Raw genomic sequence first — 19,335 nt, forward strand, 5'->3', positions numbered from 1 at the left:
GGGGTATGGGGGTAGATGGGTGCACAAGTGCCTGGGTGTGCGGGTACACGGGTGCGTGGGTAAATGGGTGCACAAATGCAGGGGTGCAGGGGTTCATGGGTGCAGGGGTACATGGGTGCACCCATAAATGGGTACACAGGGTACATGGGTGCATTGGTCCAGGGGTACATGGGTGCAGGGGTACACTGGTGGATAGGTACAGGGGTTCACGGGTGCAGGGGTACACAGGTACATGAGTCCATGGGTGCGGAGGCCCATGGGTGCACAGAGCCCGTTTTTGGTGCAGCCAGACCCCCCCGGGGCAGGGCAGCCCCACAGCTGGTCTGGGTGCTCCTTCCGGGCAGGCTCACATGTCGGCCAAGTGACTGTGCTGGGATCGGCCAAGCACATCTTGCAAAATTGTCCCCGTTTTGGCACTTGGGACTCTTCCAGGAAGGAATTGGCACGGAAGCAGGGCTGGCTGGGCACTCGGGAGGGCAGCGCGGGGGTCAGCCACCGGCTGGAGCCACCCACATAGGCACCCATCCCCACGGCCGGGGGGTGGCATTGATTAACTAATTGCTTCTGGACTCGATTAAGGGGATTCACGGGAAAAGAGGGGTTGTAATGCCCTAATCAGCTTTCAAAATGCAAGGGGTTCGCCGGGCACTAATTGGCTTGGGGCAGCTTAGGCAGGGCCCCGGGGTGCTAATCACCACCTGGCTTGTTCCCAATTAACCCAGGAGAGGTGTGAGAGCGCGTTGCTCTGGCGGGAGCGTATCTGAATGGCCTCTGCTTGATCTCTGCAGGGCTCTGAGCAGCAGCTGCCCCTGGCTTCTCCCAAAACGACTGTGACGGCTCTTGGGTCGAGGGGACAGCGGGGGAGGGGGTGGCAGGAGCCTCATGCCCCCCCAACCCTGTGCATGGGGGGCACCTCCAGCCCTGCAGCCTGCGGAGGAGAGGCAGAGAGCAGGGCGGGGGGACAGCTCTCCACCAGGACCTGTGCCACTGTCACACAAAGACAGAGCGCAACCAAAGGTGTGAGGGACTCTACTGATTTTTTTTTTCTTCATGCTAAGCAATAAATGAATTAAAATTACAGATCTCCCCCTGGCTGAACATGAGCCAGTAGCGTGCCCAGGTGGCCAAGAAGGCCAATGGCATCCTGGCTTGTATCAGCACTAGCGTGGCCAGCAGGGACAGGGAAGGGATCTGACCCCTGTGCTCGGCACTGGTGAGGCCGCCCCTCGATGAGTGGGTTCAGTTTTGGGCCCCTCACTCCAAAAACGCCATTGAATGACTCGAGCGTGTCCAGAGAAGGGCAACGGAGCTGGTGCAGGGTCTGGAGCACAGGTCTGATGGGGAGCGGCTGAGGGAACTGGGGGGGTTTAGTCTGGAGAAGAGGAGGCTGAGGGGAGACCTCATGGCCCTCTGCAACTCCCTGAAAGGAGGGTGCAGAGAGGGGGGATGAGTCTCTTGAGCCAAGGACCCAGCGGCAGGACGAGAGGGAATGGCCTCAAGCTGCGCCAGGGCAGGGTCAGACTGGCTCTTAGGAAGGATTTCTTTGCAGAAGGGGTTGTTGGGCGTTGGAATGGGCTGCCCAGGGCAGGGGGGGAGTCCCCATCCCTGGAGGGGTTGAAGAGGCAGATGGACATAGCACTGAGGGATCTGGTGGAGTTGGGAACGGTCAGGGTGAGGTTCATGGTTGGGCTGGAGGAGCTTCAAGGGCTTTTCCAACCAAGATGGTTCTGGGGTTCTGTGAAAAAAGAGAAGGGCCGTTATTGCCAAGAGGGGGTGAGCGCAGCGGTGGGGGATGCAAGGGCAGGACAGGGAGCCGCCGGGTCGCGTCAGGGGGGGGACAAGGCGAGGACACAACTCGCCGCCCATCACCGGGCACGGGGCGCCGCCGCGCCAGCGCGAGAACTGCGCGCGCGCTCTCCGGCGGCCCCGCGCCGCTGGCCAATCAGAGGGCGGCGGCACGGCGGGGGGGGCGTGGCCGAGGCGGGGGCGTGGCGGCGGCGGCGCAGGGCAGGAGGGGGCGGGGGGAGCCCTATAATGGCGGCCGGGCGGAGGCAGCGCGGCGGCGGCGCTGAGGTAACGCGGCGCTTGGCCCGGCCCGGCGGCGGGGAGCGGGGCCGGGTGGTCACCGCTGTGCGTCATAGTAGTGGGGGCCGCGCCGGGCCCAGCCCAGTCGCCCGGTGCGGGGGTCCCCGGCCCAGCTGTGCGCGGGGGCTGTGAGGGGGCCCGGGTACCCGCTGAGGCGGGGCGGGCTCCACCTCGGGCCGCGGCTGGCGGGGGGAGACCCCGCTCCCGGCCTCTGCCCGGAGCGAGCGGTGCCTCGGGGGTTTCCTCTGGAGCAAAGTTCCCCCTCGGTGCGGGTGGGGTCCCGGTGTGACAGCGGCTTGCAGGGCCTCCCTGGAGGAGCGGGGCGAAGAGATGCGGGGGGTAATTTATTTTATTCTGTAATTATTGCTGCTAAGGAGGGAGGGAGAGCTCTTCCCCTGTCAGCCGCTGGCCGCAGGTTCCCAGGCCTGCAGGAGGGTGCAGGGGCGGGCCCGGCCTGTTTGCTTTGCCCTGCCTGGCCTGTGCCCTCCCTGGGCCAGGGCCCTCAGAGCTGCCCTGGGGAGCGGGCGGCGCTTCCCCTCGGCTCGGGCAATAAACCTCGGTGGCATTTCCAGACCGGCCTAGCCCGTGGGGGTGAAAGAAGTCAGGTAGCGACCCCGACCCTTGGCAGAATGACAGCTCCTCTCTGGTAACAGCACACAGCGAACTGGCTCTGAACGTGGGGGGGTACCTTTGCTGCTCACTTGAACCTGCTGTGACAGTGCTTGAGTAATACAGTCTTTTCCTCAGGAAATATTCGGCCGCTGGTGAGGTTACAGATCCTGCTCTTCTCCCCGGCATGGGAGGGGCTGTTGGCCCATCAGATGTTAATGTGCAGGCTGTAATCTTAACCTGTTCCTCAGGGTCACGCTGCAGGTGCAGGCCTAATGCCTCTTGTGAGCAGAATCTCATGGTAACGTGTTTCTTGGGCACATCACACTTCAGTTCCAAATGTTCTTGTAAATGTTCATCACAGAACTTTGCTGAAAGGTTAAAATATCTGTGTAGTATTTCCCTGAGACTGATGATACCTCTTTTTCTCTCTCTTTTTCTTTTTTTTTTTTCTTTTTTATAAAAAAAAAAGTACCTAAAACAGTGGAAATAATTGGAAGCTTCCTCCTAATAACAGCCTGTTTCAGTGTGGTCCTACTGCCTGCTTTACTGACATAAAGAGAATGACATATATCACTGGCAGTCTCACAAACTATTTTAGTTCTGATATATTAGCTGTGATTTTTTTTTTTGTTATTATTTTTCCCTTTCATTCCATTTGATCAGTGATAATTGGCTAGCCAAACTTTTTTTTTTTCTCCTGTCTATAGTCAGTGTCCCATTTTTGGTTTGTTTGTGTGAAGATGGTGCTGGTGTGTTTTGGTTTATAATCTTCCAGGGAAGTGTGCAGGGAGGGTCATAAATCTGTAGTAGTGTTTGGTGCCTTTTTTTTTTTTTTTTTTGGTGTGTCTCTTGTTTTACTTATAGAGCAATATTGTAACTTTTGTCCTTGCCCTGTTGAGCAACAGTGAAAGTTAGATGCTGGGTACAAGCTTCTGCAATGAGTTACCCTTTTTAACTTTTTGTAAGTGTAGACTCCTCCTTCAGAGAAGACTAGGTGAAAAATCATAGTAACATTAAAAAATAAATTGGAAGCCATCCAAAGCATCCTCTTGTCTTAGTTATCAGTAAAAGAATTTCATGATTAAATTATATCAAACACTTACTTATACAGTCACCTCCACAAAAGGCAGTGTTAATTAAATCTGTTACTGCCCAACAACAGGCTTCAACTAGAACCTTTTCTCCGCTATCCCATCCGTGGATGGAGAGCATGATACCATACTATTATTCCCACAGATGTTCACAGAAGACACTGAGAGAAAGGAGCAGGAGCATACGTGATAGTCCTGTCTCGGCACAGTGCAAGTCTAGGTTTGAATTGTTGCCACCTTGAAAACTGGGCTGTATTTGAAATCTTAAAGTCCCGCCAAAATGATGTAATTTCACTTTTAACAAGTCTGTGGCAACAGGTACAGGTTTACAGAATAGCTTCTGGAATGTTCCAGCACTCGAATGCAGCCTTGCGTTCAGTGTAATGCTCGGAGGCGCTGCCCTGTTAATTGCAGGGTTTTGGTAGGCCTGATATCGCCACACCAAGCCTTATGGGGGAAAATACAGCCCAGTTCTTGTTCATAAGTTTTAGTTCTGTGGGTTTTTCCCCCTTCCCCAGAACCCTTGATCTTGAAGATGGTGAGTAGCCAGCCTAAGTACGATCTAATACGGGAGGTTGGTCGTGGCAGTTATGGTGTGGTGTACGAAGCAGTCGTCAGGAAGACCTCTGCACGGGTCGCGGTGAAAAAGATTCGGTGCCATGCTCCAGAGAACGTGGAACTAGCTCTGCGTGAGTTCTGGGCACTTAGCAGTATCAAGAGCCAGCATCCCAACGTCATTCACCTGGAGGAGTGCATCTTGCAGAAAGATGGTATGGTGCAGAAGATGTCCCATGGCTCCAGTTCCTCCCTTTATTTACAGGTACATGAAGCTGAGGTAATGGGGTGGAAGTACTTAATATGGATATGTAGCTGGGAGGGAAGGAGGTGGGTAGCTAAGATTATTTTTTTTTTTTGAGGTGTGCTTAGTTAGGAGAGGGTATTGTTTGCATTGATGACACCCAAAAAACCCCTATATATCTTTAAAGGAGCGTATCTACTGAACAATCACCTGTATCTTGTAATTTGAAGCCATGCCACTCTAAAAGACTCCAGGATTTTTTTTTTTAAATGTAAATCTGCTTTGATAATGTGAGGAAACACCATAGGTAAAGCAGAAGGGAGGTGCAGGCTGTTGCATTACCTGGTAGAAGCCCTGCTGCAGGGTTAATGAGCAGACACGTACTAATGTCTTGGGACAGAGCTCTGAAGAATTTCTTAATCTTGGATGTCCTTGGAAGAGGAAGTAGCCTTCTTGCTTTAGGAAGCCAACACTTAAAATTCTTTCAGAAATAATAAGCGATTGGTAGCACGTGGTGAGCTGTTTTCTGAATAAATAACTATTAATCGCTTCAAAGAGAGGTAGAGGTATGATAAGTAAGGGAATAAATACTGCTTCCCCTGCGTGGCTACTGAAAGTGTCCTTTAAGTCGCCTTTAAGTTTGAAGATGCGTATTTTTGAAGAATAAGTAGCTCTGGAAAGGCTTTGAAAGATGATCTGATTCATTCCCTTGTCAAGAGGCTGCCCCAACTATAAATCATCCCCTGGCAGAAATTTGTGTCTCTGGTTCAAAAAGTCAGTAGCCTGCTCAATGTTTGTTGTGTTATCCCTAGTCAGCTTTTTTCATTTCAGTTTTTATTGTTGTCGTTCTTGCATGTCTAATGTAGGACCTTTTGTTACTGAACACTCATCTGACAGCCCTTCAGGGCTGTGCAGATCCCGTTGTGTGGAGCGCTCTACGAGCCTGAGAAAGAAGGTTCTTGTCTTTGTAAACTCCCTGTAGCTTGGTAGTCGTTACTGATGGGATGAGGGTAAAATAATACTGACCAGCTCATGTGGGAGAAATTAGTGCCTTACCTTCCTGGTCGTTAGTGGATCTGTGAGAGATTGCATCAAACTTGTGGACAGCTGTACAGAGAGGAGCTTAAAAAAAAAAAGCAGGGTGGAACTGCAAGGTGGGGAAGAGCTTCCAGATCACCTGTGGTATTGGTTTGTGGTGGTAGTGCCTGTTAACTGTGTGGTGTGTAGATCCTGCCTGTGTCAGGTGCAAGCACTACGAATTGTTTTCCTGCTCCAGAGAAGAGCAAAGGGCAGAGCTGAGCTGACTCCAAAGAGCCTGGGACTGCTTTATAATAGCATGTGCTAAAATAGAGAAAATCAGATCTCCCTTGGCTTGCCCTCCCCTCTCCCCACCCCAGGTGATATTATGTTACAGAGCTGAAGGGGTGCTGTGCGAGGAGGCTGGCCGGGGAGGGGGGTGTTAGTGTCTCCTGAAGGGCTCTGGGGCAGGTGCTTAGCTGGTGTCAGCTGAACTTAGGCAGTAGAGTCCTAAACTAGCCTGGTCTTGGTGCTTTGCCACCGTCACAGATGTGGCGGTGGATCTTGTTGTCCTCACGCTCTGAACTGGGCTGCAAGTACAGCTTCTGTAAAGCCATGTCGGAGGGCAGAGCTGTGTGTTGGTGCTCACTTGGCAAAGGAGACTCCCTGCTGCCCTGTGATACCTTCATCTCACTGTTACTGACTATAAACCCTAAATATGTAGTTTTCTAGTTCTGTCATGGATTTACAGCTTTAACTTGGTCCAGTTTGAGTACTAGTTGTGCTAGCAATGAAAGATAGCTATAAATTGCCAGTGGTTTTGCTCTTGGAAAAGGTTGCTTTTTTTTAAAGCACTTTACAATGCTTCTCTAAATATTAATAGCTACCTTAATTTTTGAAAGCCTGTAGGAGCTACGTTTGGTTTAATATACATTGGTTTACTACTAACAGAAATAATTGCAAGACTTACCTTCCAGAGCATGCTAAGAGCCACCTCAGAGGAGCTGAAGAGGCAAATGTGTAGTTGTGTAAACAGGATTAGTAAAACTCATTGCTGTTTTTACTTTGGTTTTTTGTATGAAGCAGTTATTAGAACTGGCTGCTCAAGCTACTCACTCCTTATATTCTAGAAAATAGCTCGTGGATCACGATGGTGGGAAAGGTGTTACGTGCAGGAGCTGTTTGGCTCTGCCGGTGCATTAGCATTCCTTCCCCTGAGTTAAGGGATCCTGTGTTAACGCTGGCTAGAATACATGAATGTGTAAGGAGTGGAGAACAGGCTTTAAAAACCTATTGCCATGCTGCTTCATCAGTGGAGGACAAATACAACCCCCTGGCACTGTACGGAGTTACTTGTTGAGACTTTGTACATTAAAGTTGTTAGCAGAATGGGTGGGACGGGCTTTGCTGGGGTGGGACACTGTCCAGCTGAAACAGATGGGAGTGCAATGGCCATTTAGTATCTCTCAAAATACTGTTATCTGGGTCTAGCTCTAGTTTCTGGGCAGGAGCCGTGAACTTGATATGCTTCACACACATGAAAATAAGGAGGCTGTCAAATACATTGTGATTTTTTTTTTATTTTATTTTTCATCGGAAATTTTGCATAGTTTTATTTTTGCCAGTTGCAATATCTTGCTCTCTGGATTGTCGAGAGGAAGATCCAATCTTCATGCATTTTTCCATCATACCTTTACATTCTTGTGATCATCAGGTAGTTATGACATTTCTTTTCCTTGTTGCAGCTTGTAGAGACCTCATTAAAAGGAGAAATAGTCTTTGACCCCAGAAGTGCTTATTACCTCTGGTTTGTAATGGATTTCTGTGATGGAGGAGACATGAACGAGTATCTGTTGTCCCGAAAGCCAAACCGCAAGACCAACACGAGTTTCATGCTTCAGCTCAGCAGCGCGCTGGCGTTCCTGCACAAAAATCAGATTATTCATCGTGATCTCAAACCTGACAATATTCTGATATCTCAGAGCAGGATGGATGCTGGTGACTTGGAGCCTACCCTGAAAGTAGCCGATTTTGGGCTGAGCAAGGTGTGTTCAGCCTCAGGGCAGAATCCTGAGGAACCAGTCAACGTAAATAAGTGTTTTCTATCAACTGCATGTGGGACTGACTTCTATATGGCCCCTGAAGTCTGGGAAGGACACTACACTGCCAAAGCAGACATCTTTGCGTTAGGGATTATAATCTGGGCAATGTTGGAAAGAATCACGTTCATAGATACGGAAACAAAGAAAGAACTTCTGGGGAGTTACGTCAAGCAGGGGACAGCGATCGTGCCTGTTGGAGAGGCGCTTCTAGAAAACCCTAAAATGGAACTGCTCATCCCCGTCAAGAAAAAATCCATGAACGCTCGAATGAAACAGCTGATCAAGGAAATGCTGGCTGCCAACCCGCAGGACCGACCCGATGCGTTTGAGCTAGAACTGCGATTAGTCAACATAGCTTTTAAAGACAGCAGCTGGGACACGTGACCTGCGAGTTCCCTCTCTCGATCGAGCTGATGGTGCAACTTAATGGCAGTAACAGAAACGAGCCTGAACTCAAACCTGCAGGCTGTAGTTCCTACCAAACGAATCTCTCTTTGAGTTTCCTAAATGATACCCATGTGAGCTGGCTGCGGTGTTAATGATGCGCTGATGTGTATGATAGCAGGATGTTACGTGCAGGTGTAAGATGTGCGGATGTTTGTGTGCGCTGGCGGTGGGATGTCTTAAGAGCTGAGACTTGGATTTCCAGCCCTGTGTCACGAAGTATTTCGTACATTCCAGTTTCCTATGTCAGTATTAGGAACTCTCATGGAAAAAAGCGATTTGCATGCTGGTAGTGCAAATCTTCAGGCTTTGTACAGTAATTCTGTGTATATAATTACGTATATGAGTGACTGGGAGTGTATGCCACTTTTCTTAAATTATTTGCTATGGGTCTGAATGATTGGGGTCTGCTTGAAAACTAGGTGAAGAAGACAGATGAGAAGCATTCCTTCTTCTCCAGGCCTGAATAACTTTATTATTTATTTTTGTTATCTAATGTCAGAGATAGGGTCTGAGACTTGACTTTGTAGACAAAAAATGCAATGCAAAGGGATCAGCAGTTTTTAAAGTGCTGACATGGCCAAGCTTAGCACTTACAGCTTAATGAGCTCGTCACCGAGGGAGTCAAATAAAAAATGTATGCAATCAGGTGCTAGCATGTTGGCTAGTTCATCAATCATTCGATTTTGCTTTCTTCTAGTAATCAAATACTTTATTAATCAGTTAATCTACAGTTTCACAACACGCCCTCTACTCTTGTACCCATAACCCAATAGCACCTTGAGGATTTATAAGAGCAGAGTACTGTGGGCTTAGTTTATGGAAAAGTGGATGAGGGAATCCAGCAGCATAGCATGTTATTTCTAAGATTCTTCAAAAATATGGTGGCAGCACAGTTTTCCCATTGACTGAATCTAATTAGTAATACAGGTCATGGCCTCTTCCTTTCTGGCACTGCCCTTAACCTGGTAGTGATGAGGAGATAAGGGGGTGACTATTTGTCTTGTGGAACACACCTATTCTCAAATACAGGAGAAAACTCAGTAACCAGCATGTGAAAGGTATCTCTGATTTGTGTGGCAACCTTGGCTGATTTTTGATTTATTTTCCTCCTTTTAAAGAAGTAATTTTTATTTAAAAGCACGGATGGTAGGGTGGAAAGCTTTGAAGTAGTTGAAAGGCTGCTTATGCCCGGCTCTTGTTGCACAGAAGCAGATTGATATGCTGAGAGAGGTTTCGCTGAGGCCACCTGACACCCGACGGCAGACAGAAGCTGCTTTGTAATAGCGTAACACTTTGTTCTTGTGGTGCAGGACCGTGACCTTTCTCATCAATTTGACCTTTTGGGAAAAGTAGAGTCTTAAAAAAAAAAAAAATGCCTTTAAAGGCAGATCTATTAAAGCTGCAACAAAACCCAGTTTTCTTAATAAAATCAGTTTCATGTTTTTTCCCAAATCTTACCTTGCCGTAAGTATTCCTTTCTGTAACTTGCTTCTGGGACACTGTTCCCTCTTAGTGCTGGGAGAGCAGTTCTGAGCAGTCACTGTTTGTTCTGCCCGAATGAATAAACAGCATAAAATACAACTATTTTGTTCTTCCAAAAGCGAAGGATTCAGTTTCTTCCAAATTTCTGAGGCTTTACAGGTGGTTCTTACTGGTGCTGTATAGAGCTGGCAGCAGTTACCCAGGGGCCTTAGTACTTAATTCTTGTTACTTTGCTTCACTTCATCATTTAAGGCAAGTTGTCTAAACAGTGCTTCTCAGACAAATACACTTTGCTGTCTCAAAACAAAGTTTACTCTTTATAAAAGGTGCTATAAAAGTAACTTTCAGAAGGCAGCGTACCCGACTACAGCAGAGCTCCTCGCTGCAGCGTGAACGGGCAGGGCCGGAGCGACGGCATCGCGCCGAGGACGCAGCCTCGTGCCTGCGCAGACACCCCAGGGTCGCGCCTTCCTTGCAGGGAGCTTAGTCTGTAAAAGAAGACTTGGAGCCTATCTGTGAGTAACGATAAGAAGAAATCAATCTTACGTTCTAGAAGCAGAGATCTGTTTGTTCTCATATTTTAAGTGAGTTCAGTACAGTTGAAGCCTGGGCTTGTTACTGAAAGGAGGAAAACAAGCCTCTGGCTGCCTGTGCCAACGCTGTTTCTCAGTACTTACATTTCAGCGTGGTCATTCGATGAGTAAAGATTTAAGAGGGTATATCATTTTTCCTTGTTAAACTTGAGAGCTTTTTAAAAATACATTGCTAACTTCCTCCTCTCTTGCCCACTGCAAAAGTCAGAATCAACTATCTTAAAGTATGAATCTACTACAGAATAATCCTACTCACCTCTAAGGTGCTTTGCAAATCGCCTGATTCTCCTCTGAAATATGTCAGAGGGCGAACGCCGAACACGCTGCCTGCCTGCAGTGCAGGAAGGAGTGAACAGCACAGGAAAGTTTTGGGGTTTTTTTGACTCCCAAAGTGTTTCTTTGCACTGATTGCCACTTTAAAGGGTGGGGGTACCTGAAATCCCTCTCATGGTGCTTAGCCTTGCTCTTGGGTGACACTGCGTGTTTCCTTGTTTAACACTGAATGGTAGTCCTCGAGCTCTGTGTCCTGTTTGATTTCTGTTGTCTGAGGTCTTTGTTTTAAAACCTTTGATAAATCAAATTGTTGTAGCAGCTACAGAGTTATTCACCAGCGTGACACGAAGTCAAGATACTTTTCAGCACTCAGAAATTTTTTTTTTCAAATCTTTCTTTAAAAACTGTAAAATATATTTTATGGAGAATTTATAATGAGGAAAATTATTGTGTAATTTATTAAGTTCATGACTGTTTTTGAAATAAAATCTGAACTTTGATGATGTTTTTGAACTTTCTACAGAGAAATGCTTTCTTCTCAGTCAGCACAATGTCATCTAGCTGTCAGCAAAGCTACAGAAAGGTTTATTTGCTGTGCTAGGACAGAAGTAAGCTGTAGTGCTTCATCACAGTCATCCCGTAAGTGATCCTGGGCTTGTAAAAGGTGCTGGGTTGGCTAATAGCTGTGCTGCTCATCTTCTGTGGGAGCGGCAGTGCCAAACTATCACTGGTGTGTAACGTGCTGCTGGAGGACGTGACAGAGCGAGGCCAAACAGGGTGTGAAAACAGAGCCAGCTCCTGGAGCAGCTGAGGTGAACCCTGTCCGTGGGGACCCTGCGGCTCCTGCTGAGGCCTTTAACAATCAAAACAGTGCTCTTCTGGGTGTGCTTCGTTTTCAAAGAGGGGATTAAAGAGTAAAAGCAGCATTCTTGCATCCAGTATGTACTTGTAGTTGTTATTACAAGCAGAGTACCACCCTGGGCTCTAAGGAGATCTCTGGCAGGCTCTGCCTACCCCACTACTGGTACTACTGGATTTTTGAGGCTGCAAATAGATGCTGCCGCTCTCCTGGGCTGAAGCGAGCCTTTCCCCTCTAGTTCCTGCGTGTGCCAGAGTAGGATTTCACCCAGAAAATGGCCAGCCCTTGCTGTGGGTGAGTGCTGCTGCCCTCCTGAGTGCCCCACAAGCCCCTGTGCAGAGAGCTGAAGGCAGCCCAGTGAACGTGTCTGTATTTCCCTCTGGTGTGTGTGGGCTGAGCGCTGCTGGCTTCATCCGGAGCTGGTGTGGGCTGTCGGGGCAGCTCCTGGGGCTGAACCAGGCGTAAATGGGTTTGTGGGGGACAGTGGCCTGCTGGTCTCGCATTCCCCAAGAAGCCTTTGAGGAAACACCATTACTTATACATGATACAAAAGTCTAATAGTCATTTACATGTTTTAATTAACAGTCCTCTGGAACAAAAGGTGGTGCAGACTGGGAATGGGAATAGTGCGAACTGGGAATGCTGTAGATTGTCTTGTCTTGCCATTTCTTACCCCCACCACAAACCCAGCCACCTCCTGCGGGCCGTGTGCTTGCATCATCGCCTGCAGATTCCTGGTGCCAGAAATTGGCTGATTCCCCACCTGGCAAGAGCCGTGTGGTTAAATTAGCAAATTGATGCACTCCTTGCAAAAGAGAAAGGGATTGAAATTTAGATTATTTTTTATTAAAGGATAAGCAGCTTAATTAAAGGAGAAAGTCACACTTCTGATTAGTTGTGAGAGTGGTGATTTTAAATATAGACACAAGCTAAATTCCTCCCCCACAAGATGAAGACAACTAAGCCTACATACTTGAAATACATCGAGTCCATAGAGAAGGGGAAAAAAAACCCCTCCAGGAAGCGCCCCGTTGCAGAAATCAGATGTAACTAAGGCTGGCTCTCTGCTCAGATACCCCAACCTCTGCTTTATTTCCCTTGTCCTGCAGAGTGCTGAGGCCTGGGGCTCCAGCTTGCCTGTCCCGTTTCCTCGGGCAGGGCTCAGCCGGGCGCTCCCCGCTCTGTGGGGTTTGGGAACTGGCCCCGTTTGTCTTTTCGTGTTGGTTTAAAACGGAGTTTTCCTTCGAGTCTGCCAATCGCGGCCGCTGCGCAAACTGCAGCGTAATGGCAGATGTTGTGTTGTGGTTGAGATAAAGTCCTGTCTCGGGGAGCCCACCCCTTGGAAGGGTGCCCTCGCTTCAGAAAAACAACTGGTTTTCCTTCCCCTGCGCAGCGGCTGGCCGAGCGGACCCGCTCCGGTGGCCTTTGGACCGCGGGCGGCACGGACTCGTTGTGTTGCTTTTCCCTTTGCTCCACCGATACCCCGCGAATCCTCCGCTGGGGTATCGGTCGTTAAGTGTTTTTAATCTTTACCGGTGGTTGAACACGGGTTGTCCCACAGAGAACTAGTTAGTAGGAATATTTAAACACAAACCCTGTTTAACGGGCGCTGCTGAGCGCTGTTTCGTTTCCCTTTCGGTCCGAGGGGCTGGGGAGCCGCTTATGCAAAGTGCAATTTCTATTCTTAAGTGCAGCGAAGGAAAAGGGATGTATCTGAAATGCCACCAACCATCCCGAGTGTCTGCGCTGTCTGGGGAGGGGTGGGAGGTGGAAATACAAGACCGAGCTGCTGCAGATCTCCGTTCACTATCTCTTAAGTGCTCTAGGGGAGCCTGAGACCGCGCGCTTTTATAAGTGGAGCAAGCCAAGCACGGCGAAGTCGAGTGACCTGAAGGATGAGCTGTCGCCACCACCGTGTCACTGGGAGAGGAGCCGCAGCCCAGACCACATTCTTGTTTAAATCCCTTTGTTCACAGATGAATTTCCAGATTATTTGGGTCTCTGAAGCAGAAAGCAGTTGCATAAGGGCTGCAGTTCGTGAGGAGCAGCCAGGGTCAGGGCAGGGGCCTGGGCTGAGCTGCGGCCGCTCTCTCTGGGGCAGCCCCATGTGCCCAGCTCCCACCCCACCAGCTGCAGTGGGCTGGGCTGGGGTGCTGGGGGACGCCCCAAAGAGGGCAAACTGCTGCTAGAATGGCAAGTGCTCCGAGGCCTCTCTGATCTCTGGGATTTAAAGTGAAAACAGGTGTAACCTACACACCTTTGCAGGTCCCTTGCAGGTGGTGGGTTCAGCTGCGATGCTCATTGTTGACCCTGGGCAGGTTTCCCTCCATCCTGGCAGCTCATCCCCTCTCTCTCTGCCTTTCCTTTCTGTCCCTGTGGACACAGGACTGACCCATTTTCCTTCCCAGACACCAGCCGGCCGGCAGAAGTCACCCACTGTGGGTTTTGTAAGCCCCCATTGGGGGTATGAACATCCACGGGAGCCTCAGTGTCTTCAGCTGGGCCCAGCTGCTGTCTGGTTCCTACTTGTACCAACTTGTTGGTGGCTGCCTTAGATGAGGTGGTGGTTTCAGATTTATTCATGCCCATTTGAGCCCTTGATATTTTTAAACTTGTATAGCCAGCCTTCCCGAAGGAAAGCGCCTGTACCCTGGGCCCTCTCTGGCTCGCAGCCACCAGCTCCCATGGGCCGCTCTCCAGGTATTTGCATGGACCTCAGACCAGAAAGAGCTTTTGTGGGTTGTGAAAGTAAACCAGCAAGTAGAAACAGATGGCTGTGTTATCAGGTGCTGCAGTCCTGCCTGCACCTGGTCGTGGTGGAGTTAAAGTGATTTTTTTTTTCTCTTTTTTTCTTTTTTTTTTTTCCTCCCTCCCTGCCTGCTCTCCAGATCCATGCACTTGCTGTGTTGTTCCACTGCTGCTCCTCAAGCCTGATGTGTGGGTTATGAGGTGGGGATGTAATTAGCAGCGCTGAGAGGGCCGTGTCCCCCTTACCCGGGGCCAGGAGGGCGTGTGGGGAGCAGGGCTGTTTAATCGGGAACTAGATGTGCTCTGAAAAATGGTATTGGATGGAGGATCTGTGCTGTGGGACTTGTGACCTTTGAGGACTTTCTCGGGCTTTTCTCACCCACCCCAAGGGCTGGAAGTTTCCGTACCTGGCCCCAGTGGCTGGGTTTTGCCCGGGGTTGCTCTGCTTGCCTGGCACTGAGCTGGGAGGGGAGGGAAGCAGGGCCCCACTGAAGAGCAGAGAGCGCCTTGTGAGAGCTCTGAGTAACCGTAAATAAAAACAAGGGACTTTGAACATCCATGTGACTAAGAAAAGCCACCTGGTCCATTCACAAGAGGCTGATTAATCGGGTAAATCCCTTCCTAGAAGTCGAAGTGACAAACCCCCCATTGCCTCCCTGGGGGAAGCAGGAGCTGCCTGGGATGCTGATGCTGGGAAGGGCCCCTCAAATCATCCCTTTTTGTATCCCAAAGGGAATCTGCCTTGTCCAAATATAACAGTTCAACAGTAAGTGCCTGGCGGGTGCTCCGAGGAGGATCCGGAGAGGAGGGCAGTCACTCCGGGGCAGGGGCAGGCGTTTGGTAGGAGCATCCCCTGGGAACACCCTGCATCCGCCAGAGAAAGGGGAATCCAAGGCTGCTCTTACTCACTTGTGGCTTTACCGGAACGGCCGCCGGGATTTCAGCTCCGAAAAGAAAACCTGTCCTAATAAACAGTGATTCACTTTGCCTGGAGTTAAAAATAAGGCCCTGTTGGCTGCCTGTCTCCCACGTGGGAACCCAGTTGCTCTCTTCCCCAGGGCAGATCCCAGGGCTGCCACAGGTTTCTCCACCCCTCGTCCCCATCCTTTTCCCCATCTTCTGGAGATGGTTGGGTTTGCTCTGGCGTGGCCGCATCCTGCACACAGAGCCCGAGTGCTGCTGACAGCACAGCTGCCTGCGTTGCTCCTCTCCAGAATAGGTGGTTTGTCCCTTCCTTGCTTTCACTGGGATGTTTTTCCGGTGCCGGCAGAGCTGGGACAAGCCCTGGCCACTCTCATCCTGCTCAGCCTCCATTTTAGTCTCCGGTTTCATCAGGCCCCGAGTCCTGTCTCCGGCCTCTTCCTGGCACCGGTGCTGTCGCACAGGGAGGTGCTGGACACCGACCGGGCCCCAGTTCCCGGCACTGGTTCCCCAGCAGCGGCACCACAGGAAGGAACTGGGGTGAGGGCCAGCAGTGCTCAGGGCCGGGTCCCCTCTCGCCCAGGGACAGAGTGCCCTGGCCTGCGGGTCCCAGGATAAATGTCACGGCTTTGTCCCCATGGGAGCCTCCTGGTCCCCTGAGTCCCTGCAAGCAGCCTGAGCTGGGCTGTGAGAGGGATGGAGGGAGCTGGTGGGTCCTCGGGGAGCGCTGGGGGCTTTCTCCGACCCCGCTCCGGGGTGCTGGAGCCCAGCTCAGGGTGCAGCATGTCCTTCCCCCTCCAGCCGCTGCGGTGCCACGTTCGCAGCCCCCCAGGCAGGCGCTGGGGATGGAGGGGGGCCGGGGGCTGCCCTTGCAGGAGCGCTCAGCCCTCGGGAAGGGGAGAGGGCAGTGGTAAAAATAACCCCTGGGCCAGCTCCAGCCTGTTGTGGCTTCCTGCGATTTACAGCCCTTCCCCGGGGGGGAAGAGGAGGCAGGAACGGGCCTGGCTCAGGCCTGGCTTTGACCCTTTCACCACCAGTGGAGAAGGTGCCAAAAGGACCCTTCCTCCATCCTTCTCCCTTGCCAGCTGGGGCAGGATCCTGGGGAGGGGGGTCGTGGGGGGCTCCTGCCCCTGAGCTGCACCCAGCATCTCGGGGTGGATGTAGGAGAAGCTGCCGGAGTAGCCATGATTTCCCTGTCCCATTCCTGATGCCCTGTGAGCTGGGGGGACAGAAAGACTCATTCCTGCCTGGGAGGAGGCAGAGATCTCTTCTGCGGATCCCGAAATCCTGACCAGGCTCCTGTAAGGAGGCAGAGGGAGAAGGAGAGCTGGCAGAGGTGAGCTGGAGCTGCTGGAGGGTTAATGCTGGCTGGGCAGGGCTCTGGGGTGTGAAGGGTGCGGCTGGGGTTGGGGGTCATGCTGGCAGGGTGGGCTCCTGCTGACGGGGCCGGGCTGGCAGGGGTTAATGGGGTGGCTCTTCCTCAACCTCTATATGAGGCTCCTGCCGGCTCTGGACTCAGTTTGCTGCCGGCAGCCAGAGGGGCAGGAGCTGAGCGAGACCGGAGCATCCCTGCATCCCATCCCTGCAACCCTTCCTTGCATCCCTGCGTGGGCTCAGGTGAGCAAGAGCATCCTCCTCCTGCCGAGCCGGGTGTCTGGGTGCGGATCCTGGCAGCAGGGCTGGGCTGGGGAGTGCGCAGGCACACCGGCACGGGCACTCGCTCCTGGGCACGCTGGCTCTGCCAGGGCGAAGCCAGCAGGTGATGGGACCGTGTGTGGGGACACCTTCCCTTGAGCCCCCCACGGAGCTCTGCCCAGCACTGGGGGAGGCTGGGGAGTTCGTTCCTTGGGAGCCCAGGACCAGTGTGCCTCAGTTTCCCCATCTGTACACCAGGAGTGGGTGCGGTGTCGGAGCCCGTGGGCTGTTTGCTCTCTAGTGAGCCCTGCTCTGCCTGGCCCCGTGTCCCCGCTGTCACCCGGGGAGGCTGCAGGGCTGGGGCAGCTACTGGCAACGGGGGTGGCTCTTCATGGCCATTCAGGCCTGTTCTGCTCCACAGAACCATCCGCTTTGAGCCTTTACAGCCCCCGGCTCAGGCTCCAGACCCCCTTCCCCCAGCACCCATCTCTACCACCGGGCTCACATCCCGGACCCACACAGGTGCTTGGGTACAGCTGGGCAAGAGCCATCGCACCCCAGGGCTAATAAAAGCCCCTTTGCTCCACACCCCCTCCGTATCGAGCAGATTCAGTCCCTCCCAGGCAGCTGAGCTCAGCACCGAGACCCCAAAACACCCCCCAGCCCCTGCCCCACTGCCCCCACGCGTGGGCCAGGCCGGGGCAGCTCGCCAGCTCTCCTGAGCACGGCCTTTGTTCTGCCGTCCCTGCGCTCGGAAGGATAAGGCGGTCGGCTCCGGTATTTTTTCCTGTTGGAAGCGGCTCCTGGGATGCGGGTGAAGCCGGCGGATGCTCTGCGCTTCTCTCTTCCTGCCCGTGGATTGTTCCAGCCTGGGCTGGCAGGGCTCGCTGCCTGCTGCCTGCCTGCTTGGCTGCCCTGCCACGCGTGGGATCCGGGGGACCCCCCCCGGCTCCGCTTCGCCCCCCATCCTCCTCCTGCCACTGCTGCATCCTCGGTGCTAACCCTGGCTCTCCTCTCTCCTCCCAGGGCTGAACCCAGGAGCCGAGCGAAGCTTCGGGAGAGTCCCCAGCCGCAGCACCGGACCCCCCCCAGCCACTCAGGGGGGAGCAGAGCGACCAGGGGTGCCATTTTGGGGCTGGGAGGTGATGGTGCCCCTGGGCAGCCCCCCTCTTGCCATCTGTGCCTCTAGCAACCTGCACCTCGTGGCGCCCGGCCGCGGCTCCCCCCTGGCCTGGCTGAACCGGGGCCCCGAGTGCCCGCGGGAGCCGGGGGGTGGTGGGGGCCGGACACCCAGCGCCGTGGAGCGGCTGGAGGCCGACAAGGCCAAATACGTCAAATCCCAACAGGTCATCAACAGCCGTCAGGAACCGGCGCTGCGAGGCTGCTCGCCCCGGCTCTCCCCCCGCGGCCGGCGCCTCCTCGCCTGCCAGCAGTGTAACGAGTTGTGTCAGGGCTCGGAGCTGAACCGGGAGGGTCCCAGGAAGCTGCCGTGTCCCCAGTCCCCCGTGTCACGCCGGACTGGTGGCAGGCGCCTGCTGAGACCCGACTCCCTCATCATTTACCGGCAGAAACGGGACTGCCCGGGCGGGGATAAGGAGAACGCCAAGGGCTCGGGGCTGGTTCGACGCCTCTTCCAGGGACCCCTCAGAGACAAACCCCCCAGCTCCCCCACGGCCAGGGGGCTGGGTGAGGGGCCACCGACCTCTCAGAGCCCCGAGACCCCCATGCTGTGGGTGCCTGCGGAGAAGGAGGAGGCGAGGACGCCGGATGCCAGCAGCGGCGGTGGCAGTGGTGGCATCTTCCCTCTGCCTGGCGGCCCCATGGCGCAGCCCCCCGAGCCCCCCAGCAAGCAGGCGCTGGCTCTGCGCGTCTCCCTGCCGCTCTCGGAGCAGGAGCGGTTCTTCAACTACTGCGGGCTGGACCGGGCGCTGGTGGAGCTGCTGGGGCGGGAGCGGTTCGGGCCGGCGGGCTGGGATAACGCCTCGGCTCGGCTCCCTGGCTCCTGCGAGTCAGAGCCCGGGCAGGCTTCGGGGGGCAGCGAGGGGGATGCGGGGCCGGGTGACGAGGAGCCGGATGCCCGGTTGGGCTCCGCCGTCTCGGTGGTGGAGCGCAACGCCCGCGTCATCAAGTGGCTCTACGGCTGCCAAAGAGCCTGGGCGGCCGCCAAGGAGTCCACTGTCTGAGGGGAGGCAGCCTGGCGGGGGACGAGGATGCCCATGTGGCTACCACTGGCGGGATGTGGCCCCTCACCCTCGCTGGATGTGGCCCATGGGCTGGTCCTGGTGCCGTGGGGCTGCTGGGAGGGCCACCAGGTCTACCCCGGCCTGGGGGCTGAGCGTGGTGGGGGCACCTGAGGGGCTGGTGGGGAAGGGGCTCCCCTGGGTGAGTCGCTCCTCGGCCCCAGGGCTGACAGGCTGCTCTGCCCCTGCTGTCACCCATCTTCTCCATCCGTCCTGTCTCCAGCCCAGGGTGGTGGGATGGGCCTGCAGTCCCCATCAGCCGCTCACATCCTGCACCAGCTGCAGGCTGGGGGGGTGGGCAGAGCCTGAGCCCCCCATCGCGGGCAGTGCCCACCCCACAGCCCCCTCCTCCCCAGAAAAGGGGCTGCTGGGGCCAGAGCAGAGCTCAATAAACCTGTTGGGTTTTTTTTTCTACCCTGGCAGTGTGTGTG

The 19,335-nt window shown here is 53.4% G+C and overlaps 2 protein-coding genes across 6 annotated transcripts; both read left to right on the forward strand.

Moving 5' to 3' along the window:
* Positions 1–2,014: 2,014 nt before the first annotated feature.
* Positions 2,015–11,001, forward strand: PDIK1L (PDLIM1 interacting kinase 1 like). Of its 4 annotated transcripts, none has more exons than XM_074807421.1 (3): positions 2,015–2,073; positions 4,307–4,608; positions 7,350–11,001. In XM_074807421.1, the coding sequence occupies exons 2-3, from the start codon at positions 4,324–4,326 to the stop codon at positions 8,088–8,090; spliced, it is 1,026 nt and encodes a 341-aa protein (XP_074663522.1). In that variant the 5' UTR covers positions 2,015–2,073; positions 4,307–4,323; the 3' UTR covers positions 8,091–11,001. The 4 variants fall into 4 exon arrangements, with proteins under 4 accessions (XP_074663522.1, XP_074663519.1, XP_074663523.1 ...); XM_074807418.1 differs by having other exon boundaries at positions 2,017–2,073; positions 3,167–4,608; XM_074807422.1 differs by lacking the exon at positions 2,015–2,073 and adding an exon at positions 2,149–2,424.
* Positions 11,002–12,957: 1,956 nt separating this feature from the next.
* FAM110D (family with sequence similarity 110 member D) lies at positions 12,958–19,318 on the forward strand. 2 transcript variants are annotated; one of them, XM_074807417.1, is made up of 2 exons: positions 12,958–16,365; positions 17,691–19,318. In XM_074807417.1, exon 2 carries the CDS (start codon positions 17,810–17,812, stop codon positions 18,845–18,847), a length of 1,038 nt encoding a protein of 345 aa, XP_074663518.1. In that variant the 5' UTR covers positions 12,958–16,365; positions 17,691–17,809; the 3' UTR covers positions 18,848–19,318. The 2 variants fall into 2 exon arrangements, with proteins under 2 accessions (XP_074663518.1, XP_074663517.1); XM_074807416.1 differs by lacking the exon at positions 12,958–16,365 and adding an exon at positions 16,394–16,646.
* The last annotated feature ends 17 nt before the right edge of the window (positions 19,319–19,335 follow it).

The sequence above is a fragment of the Strix aluco genome, chromosome 26 (genome assembly GCF_031877795.1).
Source record: "Strix aluco isolate bStrAlu1 chromosome 26, bStrAlu1.hap1, whole genome shotgun sequence".
In the NCBI taxonomy this organism is placed as follows: Eukaryota; Metazoa; Chordata; class Aves; order Strigiformes; family Strigidae; genus Strix; species Strix aluco.